At 44.6% G+C, this 18228-nt stretch overlaps 1 protein-coding gene across 1 annotated transcript in view; it reads right to left on the bottom strand.

Annotated features, from left to right (window-relative positions):
• LOC124623066 (N-acetyltransferase eco-like) overlaps nucleotides 1-17914 on the bottom strand; it is a 33367-nt gene extending 15453 nt beyond the window's left edge. Inside the window, exon 1 of the mRNA XM_047148859.1 lies at nucleotides 17830-17914. Within this exon, the coding sequence (XP_047004815.1) occupies nucleotides 17830-17914 (85 nt within the window). The remainder of the gene's footprint in view (nucleotides 1-17829) is intronic.
• Between the last annotated feature and the right edge of the window lie 314 nt (nucleotides 17915-18228).

The raw sequence follows: 18228 nt of genomic DNA on the forward strand, positions 1-18228 counted from the left end.
TACGGTCGCAGGTTCGAATCCTGCCTCGGGCATGGATGTGTGTGATGTCCTTAAGTTAGTTAGGTTTAAGTAGTTCTAAGTCTAGGGGACTGATGACCTCAGATGTTAAGTCTCACAGTGCTCAGAGCCATTTTTATTCATATTCGACCACTGGACTGGACCATGTGAACCCTAACAATATTTGTACATTGCCTACAGTTCATTTCTAGCAACTTTTACCAATAGTCTCCACAACCACAAAACAAGATATTTAAAATCAATAGATAAGCAGTCACATAGGAACACCATACTTTAAGTTTTCACGGAAACAAAATGAAATTTCTGGCTTTAATCAGATCTTTCACAAAATACTACCTGCTGCCAGCTAATGGCTCCTGTTAAGCATATGAACGATCACCAAACTGCAGCACGCGCCTAGAAAACAAATTTCCACACCCGCAAGTGGTAACGCACTTTGGATTCCTATAGTTTTTACACATTGGTAAGATTCCCTGGTTGATAACGAGCACCAGACTTCACTTACTTTAAAAACAATACACCACAACTTGCCTTCTACACCCGCGATGGCTGCGTACCAACCTCACAGTTTTCCATGCAGCTCACAATTCCCCAAAAATGTTGAAACTTTCCAACCTTTCAGCCGGTCGGCCTCAGGACCAAAACGCAAGCATTCTGACTGGTCACATCCTGCTTTCCCTAGTCACACTCCTCTGCAAAGTGTTGCTTTCTGCCAGCAGCTCTCACAACAGGTGTTAACATGCCTTCATGGAAAACTAATTAGCCCTTGTGACAGCATAATATACTCCAATCACAATCCACTTATAAGCATTAAAGAAAATCTAACCCATCATCTCCAGCCTCTAGGTTCGACAAACTACTCCTCCTTCCTACCAGGTACCGGTTCTGCCACCAACAGCAACAAAGAGAACAAGTCCACGGATGTGGTCATGGATGATACGTTACAAATTAATCTCTGGCGTTACTTGTCAGACGGTATTATTAGTAATGAAAGGAGCGTGTAAATACAGCTAAAACCGAAAAGGAGACCAATAGGTACTGCACACATTTTAAAATTAACTGTAGAGGAGACAGATGCACATGCAAGCCGTTGCGGCCGCGCTTCAGGGTGCTCCGTAATTTGAGGACCTTAGAGTCCCAAAACGTGAGTTAGGTTGTCCCGGCAGACGGCCTGCTTTTGGCTAATCCGAAGCCGGACTGTTGCCATCTGGAGAACCTGTGACCTGCATCGCTCCAAGTTCCCTTTCACAAATGTGAGATCGAGGATAAAATTTGTCGGCTTTGCCGTGGATGTATGTTCCTTAGGTTGTGGATCTAATGTAGAACCACTGAATATATTACAGCAGTGAAGTGAGGATGCCACACTATCTTCAGTTTCTTTCCATGCCTCTCTCAATAGAAAAGAAAATCGCTTAATCGATTCTGACAACTACACTCCTGGAAATGGAAAAAAGAACACATTGACACCGGTGTGTCAGACCCACCATACTTGCTCCGGACACTGCGAGAGGGCTGTACAAGCAATGATCACACGCACGGCACAGCGGACACACCAGGAACCGCGGTGTTGGCCGTCGAATGGCGCTAGCTGCGCAGCATTTGTGCACCGCCGCCGTCAGTGTCAGCCAGTTTGCCGTGGCATACGGAGCTCCATCGCAGTCTTTAACACTGGTAGCATGCCGCGACAGCGTGGACGTGAACCGTATGTGCAGTTGACGGACTTTGAGCGAGGGCGTATAGTGGGCATGCGGGAGGCCGGGTGGACGTACCGCCGAATTGCTCAACACGTGGGGCGTGAGGTCTCCACAGTACATCGATGTTGTCGCCAGTGGTCGGCGGAAGGTGCACGTGCCCGTCGACCTGGGACCGGACCGCAGCGACGCACGGATGCACGCCAAGACCGTAGGATCCTACGCAGTGCCGTAGGGCACCGCACCGCCACTTCCCAGCAAATTAGGGACACTGTTGCTCCTGGGGTATCGGCGAGGACCATTCGCAACCGTCTCCATGAAGCTGGGCTACGGTCCCGCACACCGTTAGGCCGTCTTCCGCTCACGCCCCAACATCGTGCAGCCCGCCTCCAGTGGTGTCGCGACAGGCGTGAATGGAGGGACGAATGGAGACGTGTCGTCTTCAGCGATGAGAGTCGCTTCTGCCTTGGTGCCAATGATGGTCGTATGCGTGTTTGGCGCCGTGCAGGTGAGCGCCACAATCAGGACTGCATACGACCGAGGCACACAGGGCCAACACCCGGCATCATGGTGTGGGGAGCGATCTCCTACACTGGCCGTACACCACTGGTGATCGTCGAGGGGACACTGAATAGTGCACGGTACATCCAAACCGTCATCGAACCCATCGTTCTACCATTCCTAGACCGGCAAGGGAACTTGCTGTTCCAACAGGACAATGCACGTCCGCATGTATCCCGTGCCACCCAACGTGCTCTAGAAGGTGTAAGTCAACTACCCTGGCCAGCAAGATCTCCGGATCTGTCCCCCATTGAGCATGTTTGGGACTGGATGAAGCGTCGTCTCACGCGGTCTGCACGTCCAGCACGAACGCTGGTCCAACTGAGGCGCCAGGTGGAAATGGCATGGCAAGCCGTTCCACAGGACTACATCCAGCATCTCTACGATCGTCTCCATGGGAGAATAGCAGCCTGCATTGCTACGAAAGGTGGATATACACTGTACTAGTGCCGACATTGTGCATGCTCTGTTGCCTGTGTCTATGTGCCTGTGGTTCTGTCAGTGTGATCATGTGATGTATCTGACCCCAGGAATGTGTCAATAAAGTTTCCCCTTCCTGGGACAATGAATTCACGGTGTTCTTATTTCAATTTCCAGGAGTGTATATAATGTTCGCCAGTTGCTACTTGACCATTTGCAAGGTAATCAGTAATAACAATCAACGATAACAATTTTCATCTCAGAAAATTATAGGCAAAAGCTTTACAGCAGAGGAAATCTACTTCGACAAGTCTGATGCAGTGATAATACCATAATGCTACAATTAATTCTCATGTACTGACCACATCTGTCCCACCAGAAATTCGAGACAAAAGATACGAGTGAGATTTAAACACACGGCTGAATGTGTTACCATTAATTAGCGTATTTAAGACGCCTACTGAAACATAAAGGAGCAGACTGAAGGTTCACTAATTATGGATAACCTTCCGATGGCGATAAACCAATAAAATATTACGACTTGGAAAAATGCATGGTAAACACTGTGGTGTCTTACAATATATTTATTCACAACCGATTTCGATCAATGATTATCTTCACAGAGGACAACTTTTATGACAACTTCACACATCGTAATACTTTTTTTTTCCACTGTGAAGATGACCAATGATCGAAACCATTTGTGAATAAATATATCGTAAGACAGCACAGTGTTTACTATGCATTTCTCCAGATGCTGTCGACAGTCGCCTAAAAAATTTAAAATATTAAGAATTTTGTGACACTCGCTATTGTATTTCACGCATCTGAATGTAACACACAATCAAAAATCCATATTACAATACTATTTGATGTTTAACTTAGATTATAGTGCAAGAATTATCATCATAACATGGAACAAATTTGGGATCATAGTTTATCGTGAAGATATTTTTGGACTAATATTTCCTCCAGTACAGACATCGACGTAATTTATGGTATTACATGGAAGTTCCGTGACTTCGTAACTACTAAAAGACGCAATTCCGCCGACTTCTTTCCATTTAGGGCTACTTAGGATACGTGCTTTCACTTTCTCGTGAGAATAGCTTGACCGGAGGCCATTAATTTTCTTTTTCTATCATCAGCCGTGCACCTGGGCCGTATCTCACGGCTAATAACCTCCGCAGTTTTTTGTGGCTCTCCAGGCTTATTAATCTATTTTTGTACTCACGGTGCCTTACGTTGTAAAGCGCCTCATCAGCTTCATACATTTCTATTAATTTTGTAGCTGACGGTACACACGAATTGAACTTCGCAGCCATGTTTACAAACATACTACTCGTGACAGAACGCTGCAGCGATGCTAGCGCTCCAAGTGGTAACATTTCACATTGCAGTGAACAGAAAACAAGCGACTTTTATGATCAAATCTACTGCGAAGCCCTTGATTTGATCATATTTATTTGACGACAGGGGGGATTTGACTAAGTTCCCTCTTACACCATCAAATTTATTTGACATAAATATTTGACGTATCAACTCTGACCAAGAAATATGATAGTGTAATACCAGCCTAACTCGCACCTGAATTGGGAAACTCTCAGAACATGGTGGTCTTCTCATCTAGGTCCAGTCCTCATAACGTGGAGATCCGAGTCTTCGTGTCTATGGAATCAAGTGTCTTTTGAACGTCGGCTAATACGACTACCCACAGATGTCCGCCACGACTCCGCTATGTACGAATGGTCTTACGGTTTTCTATTTGCTCTGTACTGTATCTGCTAGCTCGGAAGCTAGACTGATTTCATCCAGTCGGGAGTCAAGTTGGTCAATGACTTTAGCTAAACTATTCTAGAGAATATATTGTAGGTGACAGATACCAGAGGTATGTCTTTGTAGTTGTCGGGGTTATCCTGCTACCATTCTTGTTAAGGGTACGACTACATACGAAAATGCCACACGACCTACTGGTAGAGAAATTAATTTCAAACGATTAAGATAGATAAAGTTGTTGAAAGCTTGAGTGCAAAAACAAATCGGACGTGAGAAGAAAACTGAGAAATATTTATCCATGAATCAAACTTCATCCATATCAACGTCATCTATATTCTAGGCGGAGAACTTTCCTTAGTGCCCTCGTAATTTACGGAGCGCGGAACGTCGTAAACAGGAATTAGACTGTCCCGTCCGGCAGCCTTATTTTGGCGCCTCAGACGCAAGGTCATTACCACTTGGCGCTGTGGTGCGATGCCCGCTGTACCAATTTCTCGTCCGCGAATAAAATTATAACCTCGTGGCGGAACGGCGCTGATCGAAAGGCGCGCAAAAGCTGATTTACGACCGCCCTGACCGCTCAGGGCTCTCGCCGGCTAATGGGTTAATTTTCGCCGCGTTAGGCGCCCGCAGCGGCCTCTTTTGTGCCTTCCCCGAAAAGCTGATGGCTGTGTCTCAGCCTGGCCAGATGCAATCTGCCGCGAGCGTCGCTAATTTTTCGCGCACCTGTCATCTCCAAGTCAGGGACGTGAGCCTGTGAACAACGCCTTCGACGGCCGTGGGAATGCGTGATGACGTAAGTGCGCTTGCTGAAGCCGTGAGCAGAAAATGAACGTGTGTGTTTGTGTGTGTGTGTGTGTGTGTGTGCGGTTTTGTATTGGGGCCATTGGTTCGGGTAACAAAAACGACCCAGCATGTGGGCCAGGGTTTATCTTGGCTGCTAACCGCTGTATGACTAGCGAGCCGCAAGACGAATGACCCTTTGGGTTGCTTTGTTTTATTTCAATTTTCGGAAGAGTCATTGCTTCCACTTCGAGGTTCTCTTTAATCAGAGAGGTGGACCGAGCTTTTTATTTCTTATTTTTGAACAGGTTATACGGGGTCTGTAGTGGAACACTTGTGATTCCAGCGATTTATGAGCGTGTCCTTCGTATCTGATAGTCCACTGCTTTTATTAATCGCATAGTAAAGTTATTTGTATCATCATACTAATGCATAGTTTCGCGACGATATGTACTAATGCAATAATCTCGGGCTTCGAGCCGCCTCAATTGGTTTACAACCCACCAGCCTTTGCCCGAATGCTCCTTGGCCAGTGTCGGGTGGTGACTGTCGAATAATTGCTGCTGTCGTCCTAATTATAGTCGCACTGCCTTTAGTGACGTCACTGGTGCTCACTCCAGATCCAAATATGGTAATGTTTTCGTTGTGCGTTTGCCGCGCCCGTTTCAACATCACGATGGCCGCCATCTTTATTGAGAGCGTTATCAGAATTTTTATCTCGATTTCTTCTTTTATCATGCTGTGCCAGAAACTATCAGCCCGTGTAAGAATACAATACGGTGTCCGTTTTCTACGGCATGTTTAGCTACCGCCGATTTCTCAGGATATCGTAGGTGAAAACATCTGTCTTGTTGTACACGGGGCTGTTCAGAGGTACGTATAGTCTGTCCGACATAAAATTGTCCACACCCACACGGTACTCGTGGCGTTCTGAGACCTATATCGTCTTTCACAGGTCTCATAAGTTGTCGAATTTTAGCTGGTGCTCTAAAGACCGAATCAACTTCATGGCTCTTTAGGAGACGGCTAATCTTACCTATTATTGAGCCACAGAACGGCAATAATGTAATCTTCTTTATGTTGTCCTCGGGGGCCTTCGGCTTACGTTTGTTTGGCGAGATGACTTGCGAAATCTGTGCAGTTGTTGTAGCCGTTTTCTTTGAATACTTCGCCTAAGTGGTTCAGTTCCTTCGAAAGGCTTTCAACATCTGAAACGGATTCCGTTCGATGCACCAATGCCCTCAGAACAGAACTTTTATGCGAAGGGTGGTGATAACTGGTAGCATGCAGAAAAGGCAAGGCACCATCTGTCTGTATCTCCATCGTGAAAGCTATTTGACACTGCGGGAAGCCTGACAGAATTTTATCACTATTTGCATCGTTGTTCACTCCACGAGATATGTTAGGGGTGCGTAGCAGAATATCTATATAGATTTATAAGCCTGTCGTTCCTGTTGTTGTTGTTGTTGTGGTCTTCAGTCCTGAAAAAATGGTTCAAATGGCTCTGAGCACTATGGGACTCAACTGCTGAGGTCATTAGTCCCCTAGAACTTAGAACTAGTTAAACCTAACTAACCTAAAGACATCACAAACAACCATGCCCGAGGCAGGATTCGAACCTGCGACCGTAGCGGTCTCTTCAGTCCTGAGACTGGTTTGATGCAGCTCTCCATGCTACTCTATCCTGTGCAAGCTTTTTCATCTCCCAGTACCTACTGCAACCTACATCCTTCTGAATCTGCTTAGTGTATTCATCTCTTGGTCTCCCTCTACGATTTTTACCCTCCACGCTGCCCTCCAATACTAACAATACTAACTCACAAAATAGTCCCTAAAATTATCATCAACAGTAAGGAAAAAGAAAGATATTAATCATGCTAGGAAGAAGATGGGTTTACAAATAGATACAGTACAATGGACGACTTGCAAGTCACCAACGAAATTATAAAACAAACAAATGAGTAAAAAGTGTCGGTTTATAGATTTTAAAAGGCTTACGACTCACTGTCAATAAAAGCTGTGTTGACAGCCCTTAGATTATAACTGGACCTCATAAGGATCGTAACAAATTGAAAAGTGGAAGAGTTAGACAAGGAGATTGCGTGTCATTAAAACTATTTCCGGTAGTTCTAATGTAACGTATCGGAACTAGCTTTGTTTTTTTCGTATTGTACTGTTTCCATCTAACGTAGATAAGCTGATAAGCTTAGACATCTAATGGAAGAATTTAATATAACAGATTTTGAATTAGCCCTGAAAATCAATTGTAGTAATGTTTAACTAAAGCATAGAAAAGAACACATTACACGTTAACAATGAAGTCATGAGTTTTTGTATTTAGCCTAGTTGCGAAAAATGGCTCAATACAGAGAGAACGAAATGGCCTAGACCGCCTTCGTTGAACAACACATTTATTTGAAACAGAGCTTCCGACGTTCTTGAAAAGTAATGCTTTCGGTCTTTGTACACCAGTAGCCACGCACCCCTTATTCTTTAAAGACTCGAACTCCTATGCGTAAAACAAGTTTAAAACGTCTGATTACTTTACGAATGAATTAACGTGTTAAATATTAAACGTCAGTCAGGTAAAACAAACAAGAAAGAGTTTATAGAATATTTGAAATTGTGTTAAAAATTTGTTGGAATTCGCTAAGTACTCATTACCGAACACCAGGAAAGTGTACTCTGAGTAAGTTGCGCTCCATTTTAAAAAGGGCTAGTTTTTTACGCATCGCAATGTTTATGACGTCATTTCTCTTGAAATATATGTCGTGTAGTGTTGCAGTTATACACGTTCATTCAGTGGTATGTATGGATACATTCTGCAAAATGTATTGCGAAGAGAGTTGGTGGTGCAGTTATGCATGAATTCCGAAAATATAATACCTGAGAAACTGCTGCTCAGTATGCTGCGAGTGGTATCAACTAGAAAAAGTTTTAAATTATGCACAAAGTTTGTTGGAAGCCGTTAAGTGCTCTCATTCTAAAATACTGGATGAATAAAGTCTGGGTCTGCCGGGCTTCATTGAGAGAGAAAACACAGGAACAGGGCAGTAAGTTTCTGAGTGTGTGGGGTCGATCTGTTATTCTGTTATTCTGCACAACGGATTAATCTGAGATGTACCCTTTACCCTGTGCCTTCTGCAAGATGCAATTTGCACCCCCACACGCGCCTTGAGTCACACCGCCTCAAGATATATACACACTTTCTAACTTTAGTACTTATTGCGTAAAACCTGCAACGTAAGATTACTCCTCTTAAAGAGAAGGTCACGACAGCATTGTGAACTTTTAAATTCGATTATTATTTGTAAATTATGGAGTACTGAAAATCAAATTTTTGTTGCCCCTGGAAACCATGGAATAGACAACCTGCAACTGACATGAGGAGTGTGTGTGTGGTTTGGGATCTGACATGAGGAAACAGTTTCAGCCGTATGGTAACATAGTGTACGAGTTTTTCCTTACGACAGTTGAAAATAAACTGTTAATGCGAAAATAGTTCAAAAGTAACGAATGCTCAGCAGGTGGCAGAGAGAGGCTCGTTGGATAGTTACAAGGAGAAACTGAAGAGCATGTAAATGGGTCTGGGAACGGAATAGTGTGAATAACGTAATTATGAGATGGAGGTGGGCGGTACATACAGCAGGGAAGAAGGGAACACATGACAGTTACGTAATGTGGGCTGCATGAAATCAGGCGAAACCTCTCAGCAGTACTTCACACTTGGCGGGAGATACTATTTATATAGGCATCTTCACGTGCTCACTGTGCGCTCAGAACTGACAAGTGTTACCTGACGCAACAGACGGTCACATTAGCGACACTGTGCAACACATCTGCGTAAAGCTTCACAAAGGTTTTCACCGCAGTTTAAATATTGCGACCGATTTTCCGTAGGAAAAAATATTACCCTTGCACTGCAGCGTTAAAAAAATGCTCTTCTGCCGGGCTTCATTGAGAGAGAAAACACAGGAACAGGGCAGTAAGTTTCTGAGTGTGTGGGGTCGATCTGTTATTCTGTTATTCTGCACAACGGATTAATCTGAGATGTACCCTTTACCCTGTGCCTTCTGCAAGATGCAATTTGCACCCCCACACTACTACAGAAGTCAGACAGACGCTCCTAACGTTCTAAAGAGAAATGCCTGAAAAACTTTCAGCAATAAATATCTTCTGGAGTCATCCGCTGTAAGGAAATGACACAAAAATTCACAAAATTTCTTACGTAACTAGTGGGATAATTGCATACTGGAGTAGTGCTAGTAGTGTAAAAAAAACATGAAACTAACGAAAGTTATTATTTATTTTGCAAAAATTCTGAGAAATCACAATGGCACTTTTAGTTATGAATTGAACAAGTTATATCCTGGTTATTTTTGGAATGTGAAGTTACCTCTCAAGAACAGGATTCGCTAATGAAATTTCTATATTGCTGTCTGCGCCGCTCGCTGCTGACAAATAAGATAACTCTCGTTCTATCTGGATTGACCTTCGCCAATCAGACTCTCGCTATGCCTTGATGAAGTCAAGGATTCCTATTCGCCCCTAGTCTAACTATTGGCATGGTACACTGGTCAGATAACGAGTCCACCGCGATACAACTCAAAATTCGCTCGCAAGCGTTTAACTATAAGTCTGTCCGTTCACACCACGCAATAAGTGTGTCGGCCAACACAGTGAACAACGCTTAATCGCAAGGATTCAATATAGAGTAGCACTTCGATTCACTCTCGACAGAGGTGCTCTCCCAGTGAAGTACTGAGGAGAGACTTGTTCCTCGCTCCAAGAGCGACAACGGAACAGCGCCACTCCACGCCAGACGTGAAGGGGTATATCTTTCGGTCTCTTCCATTATTCCTTCAGCTCAAGGCGTCAGAAATATCGTCTGCCAATCAGCATTGTTCTTCTAAAACAGGAGAATGACGTTTCATTTAAGGCGACCAATCAGGAAACCTGTAACATTGGCGTTTGGCGTCTCTCTGTGAAAATCTCTGAAACGGTGTGCTATGTGTAAGGAATGCATAGGCTAGCCAAACCCACACAATGTAGCGGAATTTGCTTTTAAGCCAAACACAGGGTTGTTCCCCCTTTCAACTCGGGCGGTCACCAGCCGACATAGGCTGGGTCGTCCTCTGAAGGGACCGGCATCCCGTTGTGTGGTTTCCGAACTAAAAGCTTCTGTGACCGTCGTGTCTGGAATGTATGTGTGTACACCAGCCTCGAGTATTTCAACCACGGTGCGCTTACTTGTTAATTGCATATTGTTTAGATGAATTCATACAACATTGACTTTATCTTATCGAGTTTGGGTTCGAATGAAGCGTTTTGACGTGCGGAATATGATTGTGAGGGCAGAATACGTAAGCAATGAAGGTCAGGAGACCACAACGTCTTACAAGTTGCTGGAAAGGCATAATGTTGTCCGACAAGTAGCGAGTTTGCCTATTTTCAAATAGTCCCAGCTGCCGAGTGTACCGACGACCGACCGACCGACGCTTTTAAACCCGCTGTCTGTGGGGGTTGTAGTTGAGACCAGGTGTGAAACTTTGATATTTGGGGTTATTTTAAATAGTGTGATTTAGGACCGATCGTTCAGGCTACTGAGAACACGAACTGCGACATTTATTTCAACATTCTCGGTGAGCAACATTTGTTCTTTCGTTTATATTTATGTAATGAGTGTGCTGTGAAAACTCATCTTCCAATATGAAAACAGCCATTTTCACAGGGTGTGTACACACACCCGTTCACGTTTTTACGAACGCTCAGGAACCCTGTCGCACCTCGACTGGGCCTCTAAGTCATCCAATCTCAATCCTATAGAAAACGCCTGCGAACATTTCGAGCAGCGGGTGATCCTTAGCGGAATTTAGTAGCTCTTCGGGACCAACACTGAGGTGACAGAAGTCGTGGGATACCCTCTAATGTCGTAGCTGACCTCCCGTTTGCCCGGCGTAGTGCAGCAGCTATGCACTCAAGAAGTCGTTGGAAATCCCCTACAAAAACATTGAGTCATGTTGCCTCTATAGCAGCCCATAAGTGTGAAAGTGTTACCGGTGTAGCATTTCGTACATAAACTGACCTATTGATTATGTTCCGTAAATATTCGAAGAGATTCACGCCACGCAATCTGGGTAGCCAAATGATATGCACGAATTGTCCAGAATGTTCTTGAAACCAGTGGAGAACAATTGTTGGGGAACATGACGTCTGTGAATGTCTGCAAATGATCTCTAAGTAGCGGAACATAACCACTTACATTCAATCATTTTTTCAGTTGAACCAAAGACCCAATCCATTCCATGTAAACACATCCTACACCATTATGGAACCACAACCAGCTTGCCCAGTGCCTTGTTGACAACTCGGGTCCGTGGCTTCGTGGGGTATGCGCCACACTCGATTTCCTACCATCAGGCCTTACCAACTGAAATCGGGACTCATCTGACCATGTTCCAGTCGTCCAGGTTCCCACCGACATGGTTACGAGCTCAGGAGACGCGCTGCAGACGATGAAAGTCGTCTGCTGCCATAGCTCTTATCGTCGAATTTCGCAAAACTGACCGAACGGATATATTCGTCGTACGTCCCACATTGCTTTCTGCGGTTATTTCACGCAGTGTTGCTTGTCTGTTAGTAATGACAAATATACACAAACGTCGCTGCCCTCGGTCGTTAAGAGGAGTCCGTCGGCCAATCCGTTGTCAGTGGTAAGAGGAAATGCCAGCAATCTGGGTTTCCCATCACACTCTTTGTGGTATCTCAGAATACTGAACTCCCTAACGATTTCCGAACTGTAATGTCGCATGCATCTAGCCCCAACTACCATTCCGCGTTCAAAAGTCAGGTAATTCCCGTCGTGCGGCAATGATCACGTAGGACACGCTTTCAAGTTAATAACCTGAATACAAATGACAGCTTCGCCAATTCATTGTCCTTTTATACTTCGTGTACGCGAGACTACCGCCGTCTGTATACGTGCCCATCATTATCCCATGACTTCTGTCTTCTCACTGTAATCAGTAATGAGTCGCTTGAGCTGGATAATGCATGCCTGAAGCAACTTGCGGACCCTCTCCCTCGCCGAACTGAGGCCATTATCAGACCTAGAGGCGGTGTTACTCGCTGTTTGCTTGATGTTGTGGTGACTAATTTTTTGTCTTTCGTATGTTGCTACGTGCCTAGCTGTTGGCAGATGTCATAAATGCTACAATAATTTTGATTGCCTGGAGCTTTTTATGATTTGGTCGTATAGACTAACGAGCTGGCTCATATCAGGAATTTATGGTGCGTGGAGAAGTATTTCGCATCAATATTTGTCGAGAGTTTCTCACACCGCTACGGCATTATGCGGTCTTATATTATCGTGCAAGCATATCAGCCCTTCTTTGACGAATTTTAGGGAGCAAAACATTTTGCAGAAACAGCTTGTAGTACGCCCCTGCTAGACGTCCTATTTGTGACCATCCGGATGGTCGTTGTGCAAAATCGCATGAAGTCAACGGAAGGAACCACTCGTGAGTTCCAAAGTACGCGTAGCAGTCCAGCTGGCACAGTGACTGTGCATGGTGATTTAAAAAGAATGAGGTACAATGACCGAGCAGCTGCTCATAGGCCTTTCATTTCTTTAGTCAGTCCTATGTTGCGCTAGAAGTGGCGTGAAGAGCGAAGCCACTGCACAGTGCGTGACTGGAAATGAGTTGTCTGATCTGGTCACTCACACTTTACCGTGTACCATTCCGAAGAAAAGGTTTGGGTTTGGCGAATGTCTGGAGAACGTTCCCTGTCCTCATGTGAAGTGCCAACAGTGGAGTATGGAGGAGGTGGTGTTACGGTGCAAGGGTCTTTTTTTAATGTCCTTAAGGGGGAACGTTATTGGAAAACACAATCACCATTTAAAAGGTGTACCAGATCCACAATTTTAAACACACGGCAATGGAATTCTGTACCATGCTTTGCATGAATTAACAAGTTTACTATTACCTCCCTTGGAGTTAATGTATTTAAGTTTTTATACGGAACTTAAAAATTTTATTTTGAAAAAGTAATAATATATTTTTTATCAGAAACTATTCAAGAGATTTCTGTACACTCATCTCTGTTTAATCTCTTCTCACATGAGGAGTTTTGAATACATCGAATAGAAAAATTTTAACAATTTTTAATTATAATTTTGTAAGTATAATGTAACATTCATGCAAAATTTCAAATACTTTGCACCATATCTCAACTTCCATTTAGAATTTCAAAATTTAATCTTGAGACAACATTTATTGAGGAAGTAGAAATCAGTGTACAAAATTTCGTACTTCTACACTTCATAGATCCTGAAAAACACAATTTAAAGTTCAGCCTAACATTTTCTTATGCCATCTCTTCTCACGGCCTCGGAGTTGTACTCGGGGTTCTCTTTCTCTTCAAAGCTTCTCTCATGGTATCTTGTTTTCTGCTTTCTTTCCTTTACCAGCTGCAGAGAAGCGCTGTAGACCTGTGTTTCTCAACATGTCTTGAGTGAAATTTCCTAACTTAAAGCACATTCTCTCTAATACCTTCATCCTCCCTTCGTTCCCCTCATTAAATACAAGAACTGCATCATAAGTTGCAATTCCGACAATTGCGCCAGACGAAAATGTCACAAAACAAGAACTGCGTCTTCACAAACAAGGCAGCTGATTTGTTAATGTTTCTAATATACTGAAAAGAGTCACAGATGAAAGAGTAAACATCACGGTCTTCTAGATGTATCCCGTGTAAGTTTGCATGAATGTAATACACTGAATCGTTGTTCAGCCAGCTAGAACTGAAGTGTTGCTTCAAAAAGTGGACCTTTCGTCACACATTTAATTATTCTACAGGCATTTCTGATGCGATTTCATCATTGAAACTTGTGAGAAATTGATGTCCAAGAGTTTTAATAATACATAGAAACAAATTGAAAATTTCTATTTTCTGACCATTTCAACAACGTTCCCCCTTAAGAAGATACGAAATGCGAAAGGATATTCATAGCTTAGTGCGTACAGTACGGGAACAGATCAGAGACGACGATCGATTGTACCAACATAACAATGCACCCTGTCATGGAGCGGATTCTGCGAGGCAATGGTTTGTACCCAAGAAAATTCCTGAAATGCACTTTTCTGCACGGAGTCCCTATCTGAACCCAGTGGAAAACCGTTAGGATGGGTTTAGAACGTCGAGTACGCTGAAGACCCCACCGTCCAACATGCTTATCTTCTCTGATTTCGGCTCTTGAGGGAGAAAGGGCTTCCATTCCTCCACATGCATTCAGACACCTCACTGAAAGTGTCTCGAGTGCAAACAGTCATAAAGTCAGAGGGTGTCCATACCTCAGATTATACTGAGGCGCCAAAGAAACTAGTATAGGGATGCATATTCAAAAAATGGTTCAAATGGCTCTGAGCACTATGGGACTTAAAAAACATCTGAGGTCATCAGTCCCCTAGAACTTAGAACTACTTATACCTAACTAACCTAAGGACATCACACACATCCATGCCCGAGGCAGGATTCGAACCTGCGACCGTAGCGGTCACGCGGTTCCAGACTGAAGCGCCTAGAACCGCACGGCCACACCCGCCGGCATGCATATTCAAATAGAGAGATTTGTAAACAGGCAGAATACGGCGCTGCGGTCTGCAACGCCTATATAAGACAACAAGTATCAGGCGCAGCTACGATGGCAGGTTATCAAGCTCTCAGTGAGTTTGAACGTGGTATTATAGTTGGCGCATGAGCGATGGGACGAAGCATCCCTGAGGTCGCGAAGAAGTGGCGATTTTCCCGTACGACCATTTACGGGAGTAACGATAGTATCTTGAATCCGGTAAAACATCAGATCTCCGACATCGCTGCGGTCTGGAAAAGATCCTACAAGAACGGGACCAACGACGACTGAAGAAAATCGTTCAACGTGAGAAAAGTGTAACCCTTCCGCAAATTGCTGCAGATTTCAATGCTGGGCCATCAAGAAGTGTCTGCATGCCAATCATTCAACGAAACATCATCGATATGGGCTTTCGGAGCCGAAGGTCCACTCGTGTTCCCTAGATGACTGCACGACAGAAAGCTTTACGCCTCGCCTGGGCACGTCAACACCGACATTGGACTGTTGACGACAGGAAACACGTTGCCTGGTCGGAAGAGTCTTGTTTCAAATTGTATCGAACGGGCGGACATGTACTGGTATGGAAACAACCTCAAGAACCCATGGACCCTGCATGTCAGCAGGGGACTCTTCCAGCTGGTGGAGGCTCTGGTATGGTATGGGCGTGTGCAGTTGGAGTGATATGGGACAGCTGATACGTCTAGATAAGACACTGTCAAATGACACGTACGTAAGCCTGCATCCATTCATATCCACTGTGCATACCGACGGACTTGGGGAATTCCATCAGGACAATGCGACACCCCACACCTCCAGAATTTCAACAGAGTGGCTGCAGGACCACTCTTCTGAGTTTAAACACTTCCGCTGGCCACTAGACTCCCCAGACATGAACATTGTTGAGGGTATCTGGGATGCCTTGCAACGTGCTGTTCAGAAGAGATCTCCACGCAGTCGTACTCTTAGGGATTTATGTACAAACCTGCAGAATTCATGGTATCAGTTCCCTTCAGCACTTCTTCAGACATTGGTGGAGTCCGCGAGACGTCGTGTTGCGGCACTTCTGCGTGCTCGCTGGGGCCCTACACGATATCAGACAGGCGTACCAGTTTCTTCGGCTCTTAACTGTAGATGTCCGAATACTTTAAATCACATAGTTTAAGTCGCTGTAATTTCTGGGCCCCCCTTTAGGGGTGCAGCAGGTTCCGGCGCATCGCCTGTGCGGAGGCGCAGAGGGGCCGCCCGGGCGCAGATCGCCACGCCGTGGCTGTAGCTGCCAGCTGCCAGCTGCCGGGGTCGGGGGTCGCCGCCGCTGCCAGGATTTATAGCCGCTCGTTGGCGCGAATATGTTTGGCCGGCGCTGTGCAAATGCGCCGCCAACAGCGCGCACCTGCCGGGCCCGGCCCGCGCACATATTTACACGTCGCGGCTCTTCGGCTCACACCCCCGTCTGCATTGTCTCACACAGTAACACACAGTTGTCGCCGCCGCGTTTGCTTTCCGCGTCACATCTAGCGCTTAAGTTCTCTGCGTACTACATACAGGCACAAACTTTCTGCGCTCCACTAACAAGACGCCACAGAGCATCAAGTAAATTTTCCGGAAGTAATCCCTCCGAGTTTTTTGTGGTCAGTTTTTCTAGTTGGTTGTTCAGCAGAATTTACTAACGAAATGCACTGATGAAAAAAAGATCCCAGCACCAATAAATAAATAATGTAGAGTTATGAAATTTCAGGAATACATTTGTCTAGGTGAAACGTCCCCTTAGAAAAATTATGAATGACAGTGTTGGAAAAACTCTTACGTTATTTGATTTTCAAACAGCTGAGCAAAACTCAACGTACTCAAACATTTTTCTCTTATTCTGATCATCACAAAACTGACAAACAATATTTTAAGAGCAACGCAATCTGACTTTCAATAATCCCTACAAAAGAATGGTCCTGACTAACAACAACCTATACCTTTCATCAATCGCTTACCTCACAAAAATCCTCGTTACTCGAACTACTGCAATACAGTGAGCGCTAATACTGCCAGCTAAATGAAAGATTCTAACTACTGAAGGCACTAACTATTGATATGCATAGTCAGCAAAATGAAAAATTTTGATACAGAACAAACAATGTATTTCCCTTAATAATGTTCAAAAGTCATCATATATGGCTGTGTGCGCCGCCATATTGGCGGTTGACCTTGAACGAGTTTCGCCTGGCAGCCGCTAGAGCTCGGAGGATCGCGCTATAGTTTTAACTAAGCGCGATCCGCAGCGAAAAAGAACTTCCGGCGCCTCCATTGCGGTTTATCGGCGTTCTATTTCCTGCCGCGCCCAGTCTTATCAGTAGGAGCATCCTGTCGACAGGTAGCAGCACGCTCATTTGACTCGAGGCAGCCGCACAGAGCACACAGCCATGCCTTACAGGAGGAGAAGATACATAAGAAGATCCAGAATGCCTGTCTACAAGACTGTGGACACATTTTCTTCAGTACAGGATGCTCCTACTGATAAGACTGGACGCGGCAGGAAATAGAACGCTGATAAACCGCAATGGCGGCGCCGGAAGTTCTTTTTCGCTGCGGATCGCGCTTAGTTAAAACTATAGCGCGATCCTCCGAGCTCTAGCGGCTGCCAGGCGAAACTCGTTCAAGGTCAACCGCCAATATGGCGGCGCACACAGAACAGGAGACGAGTTAATGCTAATGAAAGAATTAATCTTTGGATTAAGATTGATGGTGTGTTGACTAAGTACATTAAGGTGCAAGGAGATGTGACTGTATATTATCATCCTTAATAAACGAACCATCCTTATCTGTACCGTGAAATTAAAAAAAAAACACTAATCAGCTACTGAAGCATCTTTTGCTATTGTGGGTTGCAGGGGTTACGACCCCTGGGGAGGTGGGTGGGTGTTTCTTATGGCTGTGTGCGCCGCCATATTGGCGGTTTACCTTGAACGAGTTTCGCCTGGCAGCCACTAGAGCTCGGAGGATTTGGTACTGAAGAAAATGTGTCCACAGTCTTGAAGACAGGCATTCTGGATCTTCTTCTGTTTTTCTACTGATAATAGCAATAGTTAGCCAACCATTTCTTACTGGAAATGGTTGGCCCACTATTGCTATTGTAAGAGGTAGTGATAAGCCATTGGAGGAATTGGAAGCATACTACGATAGAGACATCGTTGCTTATCGTACATTCTCTATTGGAGTTAAGGGTGATAGGAATTATGGTACTGCTGTTGTATTGACAGACAAGCCATTTTCATTGTATACTAAAAACAGAAGACGTGTAAATGCTAATGAAAGAATTAATATTTGGATTAAGATTGATGGTATATATATATATATATA

This window comes from Schistocerca americana, chromosome 7 (genome assembly GCF_021461395.2).
Source record: "Schistocerca americana isolate TAMUIC-IGC-003095 chromosome 7, iqSchAmer2.1, whole genome shotgun sequence".
Taxonomy (NCBI): Eukaryota; Metazoa; Arthropoda; class Insecta; order Orthoptera; family Acrididae; genus Schistocerca; species Schistocerca americana.